This window comes from Dermacentor variabilis, chromosome 11, assembly GCF_050947875.1.
Source record: "Dermacentor variabilis isolate Ectoservices chromosome 11, ASM5094787v1, whole genome shotgun sequence".
Lineage (NCBI taxonomy): Eukaryota > Metazoa > Arthropoda > Arachnida > Ixodida > Ixodidae > Dermacentor > Dermacentor variabilis.
The window spans coordinates 6,690,874-6,707,103 of record NC_134578.1 but is presented as its reverse complement, the minus strand read 5'-3'; the positions used below and the strand labels follow the sequence as shown (position 1 = coordinate 6,707,103).

At 45.4% G+C, this 16,230-nt stretch overlaps 2 protein-coding genes across 2 annotated transcripts in view; one reads left to right on the top strand and one right to left on the bottom strand.

Moving 5' to 3' along the window:
• Positions 1 to 4,648, bottom strand: part of Prosalpha6 (Proteasome alpha6 subunit) — a 44,115-nt gene extending 39,467 nt beyond the window's left edge. Inside the window, exon 1 of the mRNA XM_075674085.1 lies at positions 4,496 to 4,648. Within this exon, the coding sequence (XP_075530200.1) occupies positions 4,496 to 4,633 (138 nt within the window). The 5' untranslated portion in view covers positions 4,634 to 4,648. The remainder of the gene's footprint in view (positions 1 to 4,495) is intronic.
• A 794-nt stretch (positions 4,649 to 5,442) lies between these two features.
• The window catches only part of LOC142564122 (uncharacterized), a 22,820-nt gene continuing 12,032 nt past the window's right edge, over positions 5,443 to 16,230 (top strand). The window contains exons 1-3 of the mRNA XM_075674978.1: positions 5,443 to 5,732; positions 6,462 to 6,758; positions 10,600 to 10,653. Of these exons, the coding sequence (XP_075531093.1) occupies positions 6,489 to 6,758; positions 10,600 to 10,653 (324 nt within the window). The 5' untranslated portion in view covers positions 5,443 to 5,732; positions 6,462 to 6,488. The remainder of the gene's footprint in view (positions 5,733 to 6,461; positions 6,759 to 10,599; positions 10,654 to 16,230) is intronic.

Genomic DNA, 16,230 nt, shown 5'->3' with positions numbered 1-16,230 from the left:
GGAGCAAAAATTAGGTCCCCCCCCCCATTCTTCCCAACCCCACTCCGCAAGAAGCCATTTTCTTTGCTTTTTCTCTCCAAAAGAATTTGGCTTGACACGACCCTGCGCTCTGCAAACTCACTCAACACTCGGCCCAGTATGTTTGGTTCCGAGTAGGTTTTAATCAATTTGAATTTGTTAGAGTGCTTCTGTGTCTAATGCAACTGGTAGTAAAACTATGGGGTCTAACATATCAAGACTGTATAATAGATTAGATATATGCAGTAGTCAAGGGCTCTGGATTAATTTTCTGTCGTCCTCTACTGCGCTTCCCTTCTCTTGGTACCAATTCTGTCACCCTAATGATTCAACGGTTATCTAATCTGCACACTACATGACCTGCCCAGCACCATTTTTTCCTCTTAATGTCTATTAGAATATCATCTATACTCGTATGCTCTCTGATCCAACTTTAACACCAACACAAAGCACAGCATGCGAGCATTTTTTGCATTCTACCTCCACCAAAATGCAGTAGCTGGGAATCAAACCCATGACCTTGTGCTCAGCAGCACAGCACCATAGCCACAGAGTGGCGGGTGTACAAATGGCAATAGTAAGCCTCATTTCAGCATCTGTTTATTCAGAACAAGTCAAAATATGGGCACAAACAACCAGCAATTAGCGTACGAAAACAGCACACCTATTTACCTTCATGCACAATGTATTCAGCTCTGCTGAATTTCTCCAGCAGAATGCTTCGCAGTACAATACGCAGCATTAACAAAGCGTGAGCAGTAATGGCAGCAAAAAGGCTGCAAGAATAAATACGTGCCACAGTCCCTGGCCAAGAGGTGCATAGTATAGCTTGAATCAGGCACGCACACAGGCAGAAAGGACGCTGCGGTTTATAGGAAGCTCAAGTGATTTAGCAAAGGCTGGCAATGTTTTGGTCACCAACAGCACCACATAAGTTGTTAGTTGATTACTGGAACTATATTAATTACTATCAGCTGAATGCGATCAGCTTTTAACAAAATGAGGAAACTCTAACCCCACAAATCCTAAACACCATTCAACACCAAGAAAAACTAAAACTCAGTGATCTCTATTTCTGGACATGGAGAAATACATACACCTTCTAAAAATCCAATATTACTTGAGTAACAAAATGTATTAGTATAATGATTAATTAGTACAGTCCACTCCAGTTATTTTGAGCCTTGTGGGACTTATGGTTGTGGGCAAATTATCCAAAAGGTCAAATTACAAAATGGGGGAAAACTAAAGTGATTTAATTTTTTGTTAATTGCTTGAAGTAGTCTGTCATCATTGACAGACTACTTCCAATACAGTATTACAATAACTATGCATGTCATCAGTCAGTGGTCCCGAAACCTAACACTATCGTAGTCACTGACAAAACTGTCGAAACCTCGCCCAGAGCGCAGCACGAGTTGTTATAATCACTGCAGGACAAGTTATTGCTGTTACTGTCATCACACCGGAATCTAGTGAAGTCGTCTGCTGAATTTCTTGTTTTCAAGCTTATAGTAACTGCTGCACACATGATAGGCTGCCGGTGGGAAGTCTGTGTAGGCTCGCACAAAGTGCACAAGTATCTGTACCTGAATAATGTGGACACAGTATGGCAGAAGAGGTCAAGAAAGTTGGCAACAAAGTACAGGGTAATTGAAAGTGTAAACAGAAAACCAGGAGTCATGGGAAAGAAAGTGGGAGAAACAGACTGTGAGCTGGATGCAAAGAATGGAAACAAAAAAGACCATGAAGATATACAAGAATGAGAAGAATGAAATTGGAAGGGAATATTTGTACGATAACACCAAGGGAAGCGCCTTGCTACTTGAGGCTTGCGCAGGTCGCCTAAGGAAAAGTACATACCGGAGTAATAACCCGGAGAGCACTCAGCACATCCTAATGGAATGCGAAGAGATTCACCCAGTGAGGCCCATAGGTAACGTACACCTTCCAGAAGCACTTGGATTTAAAGTGGACGGAAGCATCAACCTGTCAGTAGTCAAGATAAGCAAGAGACTTTTAGAGTACTGGTGGAAAAAAAGTAGGGAAGAGATTGATACGACCGGACCCATTACAGGCATAGGTAGCGGTACAAGGTAGACAGAGAAGTTTTGGGGAATAGAAAAAAGAAATATACACAAAAATGCTAGAATGAAAAGCATATATAACATACCTGAGTAACTCAAGCAGGCTAGGTGACTACTGGTTGCTGCCTTGTTTCAAAGGGGATACCAATAGATCGTCATCATCACCAGGTAGCCTAAGCAACACGCTTTAGCATTCAAACTAAATGAGTTTTTTATAGCTCCAATATATGGCTTCCCACCGGGACTTTCCAGTGCGTTCGAATGAAGTGAAAAGCCTAATCAAATTAGCTCGAATTGTTGGGAATGGACTGCAACTGCTTACTTAACTAGCCACAACTAATAATTCGCCCCCAGTGTATCAAAGACACTATGATGGGCTTCGCAATAAGCTTCCTGCACTTTAATAAGAATTTTGAGGTGTCTAATTCAGCATAGCAAAAATGATACATTGGGCTTCGTGGGGTTAAAAAAGATTCGTTTGAGCCTAACTTGCTTTTGCGCCATAAAATCCCACATAACAAAAAATTTCCAAAATGAAAGGCCTGCCCAAGAAGTTAGCAAGTGTTTCTTTTACATACTAACCAAACATTTAAACTGGCTGCACGTTGCACAGACCTAAGAGGCGTGTCTCTGTGTGCTATGCAGGCTAAATTATTTTAAACATTTACTGATCCTTTTTTAGGCAACTCTCATGTACACTGCTGTCTAAAAACACCAGGGTGTGTACACAACCTTCATCTCCTCCGCACAGGCATTTACCGACTAGCACTGGTGCTGTTACAGGTTCACTAACTTCACAAATGAATTTCCACCATTGTACGATTAAGATGTCCTGTGCTATTGAAATAGACGTGGGCATTCACAATAAATATTTGAGTTTTCAATGTTCTCTAACCAGGAACTTCGAGTCCAGTCTTTCTCCTGGCAGTCATTTAATGCCCCCTTGAATTAGTGAGTGGGGAAGAGCAGATGGTTCTAGCAACCTTCACCACACTTAAGACATACAGTTTGGATACATATCATAATTCTTGGGGTCAGGTTACTGGACCGAAACCCTTATATGTACTGGAAGAACCTTGAAGTTAATCAAAAGCTTGTCTATGTTTTGGCTCGTTGAAAGCAACACCAAACTATGGAAGTCTGAAGGGCTAACTTTTTCGCGGCCCATTACATCCTATTTCAAGCAAGAAAACTGCTTCACAATTTTTCCAGGCAGACCAAGCATTTGTATGTACACGAGTTCTGGGCACTATCAAACACAATAGACTACCAAGTACACTGTCTACATGAATTCTCTACGCAAACAAGCCACAGGTATATGAAGTTCCTGCTCTTTACATTTTATGCCGCATGGACGTTCATATATGTGACAAGTGTTCGTGGTCCACTAAAGCGTGCGTAATATGAATATGAATAAATATAGTCTACTCTCTCCACTTCACATACCACGTATGCTTTTTGATCCTTTGGCATTTTGGAATGAGTATGGGGTACGCGACCATGCAACGTGCCGTCTGTGCTCCGCGCAGGCTCGACCAGCCGCTAAAACGAACAATAATAAATCGCGGTGTGCGCCTTCAAGTGTGCGTCGGTGCGCTTTCGCGTGCGGGTGGGACGAGCTTGACACGCAATAGTTGCGGTTCGCCGTGTGCTCAGTGTAAACGAATGTGTTCACACTCAGTAGCGCGGACCCTGTTGCTGGGCGGGCTGCTGGGCCGTGACCTGCAGCAGCTCCGCTGGTCGCTGCCAGCCGGGCTCCTGCTTCTGCTCGTTGTCATCGTCGTCCGACTGTCCATGCTCGATCTCGTACCGGTACTTGGGCGCCGTGACGCCGAACCAGTTGGCCAGATGCTCTCCCAGGTAGTCGCACACGGCCAGAGCCTGGCTTCCCAGCTGCAGCGCCCAGTGCAGCAGGAACGGCGCCCACGGCAGCGTCCTCTGCAAGCCGCCGCCGCACGCCACTATGGTCTCGCAGCGCGCCAATTGGAAAAGAACTGAAATTCGGGCTGGTTGATATAGATCCACCTTATGCGCCACGCAGAACACAGGGGAAGAGGACGGAGAAGTGTTGCGAGTAGTGCCGCTGTCCGTCCTATTCTCTTGTGTTCGTGTTGCGCTGTCACCGAAGTTGTGCGGCAGTTACGTGTAACTCACTTCGGGCGCATATTCGGTGCGCGGTGCACGATGCCAGTGCTAGAATTACAACCGAAAGGCATCCTGGCATCCCGTACGATTGCTAGAAACAGACGCCTCACCGCGTATGCTTCCGAAGTGTCTCAAGCGTGCCTACCGCTTGAAATGGGGACGAAAGTGGCCTGGCATTCAAGGAACAGCTTCCCTAGACCACCGCCTCAAATAAACCTCTGCTAGACAGTGGCGCTGTCTCTTACCGGGTCTACCACGGTCATGGGCACAGGTGGCTCATCCTCTTCCGAGCTGTTTTCCTGGAGCACGCCGTCGCTGAAGTGCAGCACCTTACGTGGCGGGGAGAGTTTCTGTAGTTTCGCGGTCTCGGCACGGTCGGCCATGTTTGGTGCATTGAATCGGCTCCGGCTTGGATTGCATCGGATTTGACGATGGCGGTGGCAAGCTGCTGCCCTGACTGGAGCCAATGCCTGCCGCGTGGGTGTTCTGTGGTCTGGCCGCGATTCCGGCTCCTCTTCTTTTTTTTTTCTCCTCTCCACTAGGGTCGGCTTCAGCGCTAGTTGCGGCGGCTGCTACAAACGTGAATCACGTTTCCCTACCTCCGAGATTTTAGCGGCGTCTGTTGCAATCCCGGAGGCACAGAGTTTCCTACAAAAATTACTAGAGGGAACTCTGGCGCTGCAGTCGTTGTCCTACCGTGGGAATGATGGGAAGTACATGGATTTGTCTGATCTTCGGGCTTGAGGATTCAAGCGTTCTTGTGGCCTAGCGTTGTATATTACGCTATATAAATCTTATTGTCGTATATTTCAGCGCAATCTATATTCTTCGAAGTGCAGAAAACGCCGGGAACGCGTACAATTGCTATTAATTGCAACGATTGAGCTTGTCTATGTTCCCAAATCGAAACGCGCCAAGCGTCTCAAGGCACTGGCATGCCCGCGATAAATTCATAAGTGCGTTTCATTCGCTTGTCGATACATGCATCCGTAGCTTAATGGTTTCAATATTAGGCTTCTGTGCTAGAGTCCCTGTGTTCATATCTTGCCGTCGGGCAATTTTAATGATTTTTATTTAATTATTTATTACGCAATACACTGTTGCAAATGAGTTTACAAAGTCACAAAGCTGTTTGAAGCCAAAAGGACGAAGTTTAAGCAAATCCATGTACTTCCCATAATTCCCATGCTGGTACAATCGCTCCCATTGTAGCTCATGTAGACACTAGCGCCAGAGTTCCCTCTAGTAATTTTGTAGGAAACTCTATGCCCGGAGGTAGGACCCGCGGTCTCTCGTCAGTTCCATGCTCGTCAAGCCATAAGTCTAGCCCGCGCCAGCCTACTAATCGTCACTTCCTCTGCAACAGGAAGTAGGGTAGGCAGCGAGCGCCGTCTCTCCGCGACTACCCTGAACTACAGGAACCTCCACTCAAATGGGGAAAACTAGCGACGCGGCAGGCTATGGCGGCAGGCATCTAGTAAAGTAGGCACTGCTGGAGCTTTAGATGGCTTTAGACATCGAGGAGGCTATGGCTTAGACCATACTAGGAGCATAGTTATGCGTAGACAAACTACTTTTCTGAGCCCGGTGAACGCTGTTTGTGCACACGCGTCACTTATAATTTTCCTTTTCTTCCCGCGACCTCTGCTTCGGGTAGCAAACAAAGTACACCCCTTGGTTGATCTCCAAGCCTTTCCTGCTCTTTCTTCACGACTGGTGCTCCACACTCTAAAAAAATTGAAGAAGAAAACATCAACAGTCATTATCATACATAGTGTCAGCGTCTTCGAAATCTGATGAACCCCTGTTGCAGGTTCACACTTTTCCTGACCTCTCACTTTTTTGTGCGCTGGTGTAGCCAGGACATGGCACATTGGGCATACTTGAATTTCTTTCTCTGTGACTAGGAGCATGTGCCCATATCCCGAAGTTTCTGTTAGCATGTGGCCTGCCCAGACCTACTCACTCTCCCCAGTGAAGTGCATTCCACTTTCCCAAGAAAATAAAAAGAAATTGCAGCAGATCCAATGAGTCAGAATCTATAAGCTTTGTGTGAGTGCATAATGAGTCGAAACACGAGTTTGTGTTTATTGAATGTCCGCACAAAGTGACATGGAAGACTTCATTCGGGCATTGTAGAGAGGCATTGTAGGTGGGCTCGGTGGCTGTGCCACAACACAGTTGTCTAATCCACTCGTTTTCGCCATGCAGGTGTACTCGCCCTTGATCATCTGCGTCATGCTCCCTGCTGTCTTTTGCGCTCCCTGGGCGACCATGATAGAGCGTGCACCCTTGCGCGGCGCAGTTGACAGAGGGACATTCTGCACAGCAACCCCCGCTCTGCCGACTCAAGTCAACTTGACCCTCAGCGCAGAGTGGAAGGCCCTATCGTCAGCAGCCACAATCAACGTACCAACTATAAATGAGCAGCGACCGTCCACCGCACCCTGTGAGCTTGGTGGCTGTGCCACAACACAGTTGTCTAATCCACTCGTCTTCGCCATGCAGGTTGGTAACCATAGGACTCTATTCACAAAAAAAACCAGCAACTACTTTTTGGTACAGCTTCCGAGCCCCCAGTGTTGCCTTGCTATCTGTATCGAGTGCTTTCATGTTGTTTGGTCCCTGTTACTGATGTGCGGTGACATTGAGAGCCACCCTGGCCCTGACAAGCTAGACGTAATCCTTGACAAACTAAAAAAGATGTCTGCTGGCCAGACTGAATTGGTTAATGAAGTGCAAGAGCTTAAGGGCCAACTGCTGTCAATGGACCAGAAAATGACTAATCTGACTATGCGCCTCAGTGCCTTAGAAACTCACTGCGAAAGTCTACCTACACTCCACAGTGATCTAGAGAAGATTCAAGCCACTTCAGCTGCAACGACTCGTTTAGTTAATGTGCTATAAGCTTGTCTAGATGACGCAGAAAATCGCTCCCGGTGAAACAACCTACTTTTCTATGGTTTATCCGATACCAACCCCACTGAAACATATTCGCTCACAGAAGACTTAATCATTCGCCACTGCTCTGACCACCTGGACACCCTGTTGAGTCCTAACGACATGGAATGCGCCCATCGCCTCGGACGACACTCTAAGGACAGGAAACGACCAATTATCGTTAAGTTCACATCCTTTAAAACTAAAGAATCAATTCTTTCTAAAGGTTCAAAATTCAAAGTTTCCGACTACAGCGTAGGTGAAGACTTTTCACGCCGCGTTTGAAACTGCCAGAAACATCTTGTCGCTTGTGCCAGGGCGAAGTCTGTGCCTTTTTCCCTGAGATTTAAAACTTTGCATATTGGCCCAAAACGTTACGTTTTTGATGGACTTTCAGAATCTGTAAAAGAAATATCTTAAGAATCAACTCATTCTTGCCGGTCATCGTGCTATGCCCCACCTACGCCATATGCCAACATTTCACTATCAGTAATCTTTACTAACATTCGCAGCTTCCTGCTGAAACGCGATATCGTATCAAACCTTGTAACTTTGTCAGGCAGCAATCTACTTATATTAACCGAAATGTGGTTGAACAACGATATCACTGACTCAGAAATTCTGTTTGACCTGCCCAATTGGAATCTTTTTCGCACTGATCGCAAGTGTTCTCGCGGGGGAGGAGTTCTAATTGCAGTCAGCGAACAATTGTCTTGTTCTGCCATTAATGTCGTGTCAGACTTGGAAATGTTGTGGATTGTGTGCCGCGCTTCACCACTGACATTATTAATTGGTGTGTGTTATAAGCCACCTCGCAAAAATCCCGACTTTCCCTGCATGCTCCAAAATGCTCTAATTAAGCTAGTTTCAAAGCACTCTAAAGCAGACATCCTACTATTTGGGGACTTCAATTACCCCAATATCGACTGGAGTAACCAACCTCAGCCCATAGTTGGTCAAGAAGAGCCGAATGACTTCATTGACGTTTGCCTTAATTTTAACTTCACCCAAGTTTTATCCGAACCGACACGTGTCGCAGGGGAAGCAGCTAACACTCTGCATCTCATACTGACCACTCATCCAGACAGCCTTAATTTCATTATAGGCCTCCGAGAAATCAGCGACCATATAGTAATCCATGCCAATTTTAACTTCTCAACTGAATTAAAACAAACTTCCCAGACAACTATTAGGCTCTACGATAAGGGAAACTACGAAGCAATCAACACTGAAATAACGAACTTTCTGTCGGTCTTTGAAACGACCTATGTTTCCAGAAGTGTAAATGAGAACTGGATTCTTTTCAAACATAAAATTATTGAACTAACAAATAAATACATTCCATCATGCAGATTACGAAAGAATAATCAGGAACCCTGGTTCACAAAGACACTAAAAAGGCTTGAAAACAAGAAAAAATGTGCATTTCGTGCAGCTAAATGCCACGCAAACCCCCACGCATGGGAAAAGTATTATGAAGCTGAGAACACATACTTGGCCGCGACTGGAAGTGCTAAGCGCTCATTTTTCCAAGTAGTGCTACCAAAAATGATAGTCGATAACCCCAAGAAATTCTGGAAGGTCATAAACCCAAAGGAAGTGCACGCTATCACCCTCACTAACAATGCTGGTGAAATCATGGCTGATACCGACTGAGCAGACACCTTTAAAGGGACCCTGAAACGCTTTTGACGATTTTCTACAAACGTACTGAGTCGTTAAAGCAGGCCCTTCTGATCATTAATTGACACATCTAAGTGCTCTGCGTAAAGCGTGTAATTAATTATAAGGTTTTAACGATGCACATCGCTGCCGATCGCAGCACACTGCTCGGCGGAATTTTAAGCCGCCCATACCCATATGACCGAAATCACCCATACGACCTCAGTGGGGCGAGCTATCCGATTGGCTGACCAGGGCGCGTGATCGATAATTTTTCCAACTTTATGGTAAACAAATGATCTTCGTAATAGTTGGAATGTTAGTTAATTTGTTTTTATGATAAGAAAGTAGCATAAAGAGAATGCACAAGAACAATTTTTCAGTACATTAAGCACTTCCGGCACACAGCAAGTGTCGTCTGCTTGTGTTACAACGTACTCCATATTGACGAGAGCTCTGCGGTCACAGTTGGTCTCAGTCTTTTCGCGAGCACTATGATTCGACTTTGTTGCCTTGTGGACTGCAAACGTAGCGACTGGTAATATGTCAAGCTGCGACATCGTGTCCCTCTGCAAGGCAGCGTACGAGCGAACTGGCTGCTGCGCATCGGACTACCGCTATCCGATCGGCGGCAGGATTTGCGCGTTTGTGGCCGTCACTTTACACCGGAAGATTACTAACGCAACAGCGTTTCGCGAGTCCCGTATTAGGGCAAACGTAAGCGCAAGGGGACAGGGTCTGGCCGCTTGACTGTGCCGTAACGGAATGAGCCGAGATGAGCAGAAGGGCAAATGTGAATGGTCTGCACGGTGCAGCCACCTGGTGGCATAGAGCGCAACCATACACAGTAGCAGCAACGAAGCGTATTCTTCTTTGCTGCTGGTGCGTATTTTTCGCAGGAGTGTAATCATCGACACGTTGTTTTTATAAATGTTTAAAATGTTTTACACTTGGTTAGAGCAATATTAGCGCTTTGTTTGGCTGGTTAAGCGCTGCGCCAACAAGTGTCTGGACTGTGTAGACCGATCAGGCCGCTCACGTACGTCTACGCCAAAGTTCCTTCATCAGCTTGAGTTTATGCCTCCAGTGATTTGCCGAAATGGCCAGCTTGCCTGTGGTTAACGGAATACCAGACACGTTCGGCGCTACGACAGAATGCTCGCAACGTATGCTGCTTCGATAGCTCTCGCTTGGGGTCGACAGCCAAGCGGCTAGCGGCAAGGTCTCGCGCGGGCGGGGGGGGGGGGGGGGGGGCTCCAAAACAACCGGAAGTGGACGATGTGACGTCGCATCGTGACGGAGGACCAGCGAAGGCGGAGCGTAGCCCCGCTCGCTCGGCGAACGAGTTGAGGAGGAAAAGCGTGGATGGGGAGGAGGGTAACTTCTAATCACTTGTAGCTCCATTAATACGTAACGCTTCACTCAAATTGTGGTGCGAATGTTCTACTTAAGCTGGACCCTACGCGTCTACAAAATTTGTCCGAACCGTTTCAGGGGCCCTTTAACACTGCATTTTCATCTCTTTTTACCGACAAATCCGAAGCACCATGTTTTACATTACTACTTGTTATTACTACAGCCATGGACGTCATAACATTCAACAATAGTGGAATTTCGTGCATAATAGATATAATAAAAAATTCATCTGCCATCGGCATAGATGACATTAATCCAAAAATTTTGAAAAACGCTAACCTAGCCTGTTCCAGTATTTTCTGTTTATTGTTTTCACAATCACTCTTCGAAGGAGCCATTCCAGACGACTGGAAAGTGGGGAAGGCTGCTCCCGTGCACAAAACAGGTAATACTGATTCACCTCTTAATTATCGGCCTATTTCATTAACAAGTATACCCTGCAAAATCATGGAACATGTCATTTACTCCCAAATCATGCAATTCTTAGATTCCAATAACTTCTTCCATCCGTCACAGCATGGTTTTCGTAAGGGTCTTTCGTGCGAGACTCAAATAGCCATGTTTCTTCATGACATTCACGCCAACCTTGATATTAATCTACAAACCGACGCCATCTTCCTAGCCTTCGCTAAGGCGTTCGATAAAGTACCTCACCAACGCTTGCTACTTAAACTTTCCCAGTTGAACCTACATCCAAACATCGTCGCATGGATTAATGAATTCCTCACGCATCGCTCTCAGTCGGTCTTCATTATTAACCAATCCTCCAATCCGCTCCCAGTCACCTCCGGCGTCCCGCAGGGTTCCATCCTCGGTCCCTTGTTATTCCTCATTTACATTAATGACTTACCCCAGCACGTATCTAGTCATATCCGCTTGTTCGCTCATGATTGCTTTATTTATCGTTCGGTAACTAACCCTTCTGACCAAGAATCCCTTCAGGCAAACCTAAACCACGTGCTAAACTGGTGTTCGCAGTGTATGATGACACTCAACCCCAACAAATGTAACTACGTCTTTTCACCGCCGTCGCAATCCTTTTGTTTTTGAATATACCATTTCTAACTCCCCTGTTGACCTCGTCCAGTCTTACAAATATTTAGGTATCACCATTTCTGATGACTTATCTTGGTGTCTGCACGTGACTAATCTAATATCATCAGCTAATAAAACATTAGGTTTCTTAAAACGTCACCTAAGGGAAGCCCCTCAACACTTCAGACTACAAGCATACATCTCCCTTATCAGAATTAAACTCTCATCAAACATATTTAACAAATGCCATCGAAGCTGTACAAAACCAGGCTACCAGATTTATTCACTCTTCATACTCATACAGCGTTAGCATATCTCTAAAATTGCAATCAGGTTTGTGTGATCTTTCTGCTCGCCGTCACATTGCCAGTCTTGTTTTGTATCACAAGTTCTTTTATTCGCCCCTAAGACAAGGACCACACATCTGTGCACCCCCACCGCGCAGATCCCATCGCATCTGTCACCCTCTTCAAGTTTTGCGTCCACGAGCTTGTACTACTACCTTCATGAACTCATTTTTTTCACGAACAGCAACTGACTGGAACAGCCTTCCCAACCATATCGCTGCCATAACCTGTCCATCCACGTTTTAAACTTCTGTAAACGCCTTCATCTTGTAAAGCCCACCCCTTATGTAACACCCCAAAAGAGGTCTGTAAGAAAAATGAAGTGATGTGATGAGGCTAATGCAATGCTGCTGCCGCCGCCGCAGATGTGCGAAGGCGAGCTTTCTGATTTTTTCTTTTTCTTTCCCCCACACGGCCGCTGCTGCCCCAGACGTGCTAGGAGGAGGAAAAATTTTATTTGCTCTAATTGGTTAGAAATTAGCGGTGGCAGATGTGGTCGGCCATCTTCACGGTCTTCCCCATCTGCGCACGGTCGACACCCCTATTCCAGGGCACCACTGAGGGTGGCTACTCAGTTAGCGGACCCAAAAGTCATGCTAAACTTTTGGGTCGCTGCTGGAGAGCACCCTCTCCCACTGCTCCGCAGTGGGAGAGGGTGCTGACTTTTATTTGAAGGAACTGTTGATTCTGAACGCATCCCCATGTAATGTGATATAAGGTGGGCTTGGCGCCGCACCAGGGGCAAATGTCTCTATACTGGGTGGGAAACATCTTGCTTAGTGTGTTTAGATTTGGGTATGTTCCTGTTTGCAGCCTCCTCCAAGAGGTTGCTTCATGCTGATTTAGGCTGTTCTGGGGTGGAGGGTATTTGATTCGGACCCCCTTATAGTAATTCAGAATGTCAGAGTAGCTTGGGTCGACTGGTATGGGTTCGTCAGGGTCGGTGTTTGTGGCCGCTCTGTTTGTGTGCTCTTGAGCTGCCTTGTGCGCCCTTAGGTTCCCTCCTATTCCAGCGTGTCCTGGTACCCAGAAAATCGTATGCCTGACTTTGTTGTTAGCCCTGCAGGAGCGGAGGATGTGAAGCGCTCTGCGTCCTATTCTGCCGTTCATGTAATTCCGACACATGGCTTGAGAGTCGGTGAGTATTGTTAATGTGCTAAGATGCATGGAGGTGAGAGCAATCTCGTGGTTGTGCGTGCAAGGAACCCAGCGGCGTGCGTACTCCGCTGTGATTGGTTGGCCTATGGACACAACACACACGGTCACGAAACCAGCTGGTGAGGTTTGCAATGAAAAGCTTTGCTTTTAAAAATTCCTGGCTATGCCACTGGCGTGCATGGGGCGCTTTAAGATCTGTTCATTATGAACCCCCCTACACCTCACCACACCCCTCCGCTCACTCCGTCACAACCACCTGACCACATCCCCTATATAACTAGATCTACAGATCTGCAGGACCGCCAGAGTTTACTATTATTACACTGTCTCTGGGATCGGCATACTTTTTAACCCATCTGAAAAAGGATGAATAGGTGCACCGAAACCTGGAAAGTAAGGAAAGCTTTCCTTTCGTTAAACAATTATCCTCTTGATGCCACATATACAATTGTTGCAGCGGAATATTTCGGTACCATTTGAATTGTTTTCATCACATAATTCTGTGAAGAACAGAGCAAGCCACTGGTACATCTTTAGGGCTAGCATAAATTACTGTATAAGCCAATTCATTATATACAGGGTGTTTCACATAACTTGAATCAAATTTTAAAAAAATTATCAGTCCAAGCACTCCGTACAGATGGTAAACCAGCGAAGCTGAAACGTGTGGCCCCGGTGTTTACCACTAGGTAAATCCAAATGGTTCATTAAAGTATTTCTCAATTATTGGTTATGTCTGTGCTTCTTAATGAATGAATGAATGAATTAATGATGACAAACACGGGAGCAGTGGCACGAGCACATTCGCGTAGTAGCGCCAAAGGGCGCCAACGAGCTAGCTGTGGAAGACGACGATGCTGGAGCGAATCCTAATGATGATAGTTTTTTTTTCTATATGTGTGCACAAGGGAAACTAGCCCTTCACAGCTTCGCTGTTAAAGTGGCTAACTGCAACTGAGTGAAACCAAATACACATGCAACGACATATGGTTCGCCGTCATGTGGCACTCCTTAGGATATTTTTTTTCAATTGTGCTAAATTTGCATGATTGATCTTAGTTAATTAGCTAGTTAAGCAAAATTTAAAAAATACCTTAAGAAGCGCCACATGACGGCAAACCATATGTCGTTGGTTTCATTCAGTCGCGGTTAACCACTTTTTTAAAATCCTTGGTTCAAGTAACACAAAACACCCTGTATACATGTGCAATTCATTTTATATATGCTCAACTGCCCTCACCACATCACATGGCCCCTCTCACTTCTTCACAGCTTCCTCACTCCATCCTCTTAATTCTTTCAGTCTACTCAGCCTATTTCCCCTCACACTCTACGAATTGAAGGATTGCATTGCTGCAAAAAAGCTAATGCTTAATTATTGTACCCTTTGTGGCATGATAATGATAATCTATCCTACAAGCATTTCGTTTGCTTGATGCTGTACACTCGATAATTTCATGTCGTCGATGGCCTATGTGCATGTCAGTGTGATGTACAGTGTGCTTACACAAACCCAACAAAAGTGGGTTGAGTTGGCTTGTTGGCCCGAGATTTGCTGTCACACACATGTAAATGCTGTCTGGTGAGGTTCTGTAAACATCGAGTTGGCCCAATTAAATGGCATTGGTTGACCCAGCCCAACCGGATTGCAATGTGCATGTAAATGCAGATGGATCTAGTATAGGTGGTTCACAGCCAGCAGCCAACACGACAGTTAGCCCCATTTGCTTATTTTAATGGGAGGGACAGCATTCCATGAACTTGAAGCCAGGGCATTAGTTCATGAATCAGTTATTGCTGCACTGTAACAGTGTTGCACATGACTAACAGCGAACTGCAAAGCACACACAAAAAAAGGTGCTTGGACATTGCTGGTATATATAGCGTTGGCTGGCAGCCACCACTACAGATGCCACTGAAGCATGTAGAAGGAAACAATATATAAAGCAATTAATGCTTTAAAGGAAGTCTCAGGATAATGTGATGCTCACTCTTGAAACCATGTATCCCTTACATTTATTGCCACAGTGACATCAAACGCCATCGAAACCATACATCTCGAACCTTGTGTAAGACATCCCATATGAGAGTGGGCACAGAACACTATTGGCCACATTACAAAGGCTGTGAAACTTTTGTAAAGGCATTTATTGCTGCTTTTTGGATTCAGATCCAAGACACTAGTGTGAGTGTATATGATGAAGCCATCTTCCCTGACAGCGCATCAATTCTTTGAGGCGATAGCAATGCAGGCAACAGTCATGGCAGGAAACAAACATTGCTGCTATCAGCTCATTCCTAAGCAGTTCACTTTTACTCATGACTTCAGCAAAAATTTGCAAAATATTAAGTGGCACTTACGCTTTGAAACATGTCAGTTCAATTAACCATCCTTGTTTCAATCATAATTGCCATTATCATATTACATTGGTGCACTGTCCTGAACATTTTGATCGAAATAAAATCGTAGCCACGATACGCATTAATGAGCCTATATGCCTCAATATTCATTGAAAGAATTATTCATACCATAACATGCTGCCGCTCTAAGTTAGCCTGAGGAGAACAAGTGTCGAGTACAGTTAAACCTCGATATAACAAAGTTGGTGAAATCAGCAATTTGTTTCGTTATATCAAAATTTCGGTAAATTAAATTCGACCTTTTATGCAAATAAGTACAGTTGCCAATGGATTGTTCTTACACAGAATGGGCCGTAAAATTTTTTTATTTAGCAGGCAACCAGGAAAAGCAATTTTCAATTGTTGATATTCAGAATCGGTGACAAAAGAGACGGTTTCATGCCGTGCAGACATATTCGTATAGGCGGTACGAAGCTAAGCCAGCCATGCTTCCACTTCCACTGCACTCTAGAGGCTGAAGCTCGCAATGGGACACCGTTACCATGAAAAGTGCTGAAAGTGCCTCTCGCTTCAACCCCTCATCGAAACTCGGGATTGCGCAACATCCAGTACTAAACGCATGGGAAGACAGCCCATATGATGCCACGCCATCTTGGCATGCCCACTGTTTACACACACGACAGATAAACAGGGCGTGCGGGTTGTGTATGTGCTCAGCGACGCTAGAAAAGGAGACACCCACCTACCAGGCCCCCTCCCTCGCAAACGCTATGCTGGAACTACAGAATACACGCTAATATGGCCACAAGATTAAAAGCATGCAGCAGCACAAAATAGTGCTCACGGTCACCACACATGCCAATTATACCCTCAAGACATTGCAGCAGGCATCAATTATCTAACAGCACGTGAGCATACAGTTTTGTACCACCATCATGAGAGGGAACCTTGAGTGGCAATTAAAATATGTAGTGCAATCAGGACTTGAAATCAAAGCGCTGTTGAAAAATTAGTGCTATGAAGTACTACAAACAGGGCTGGGTGTACATTGAAGAGTGGGA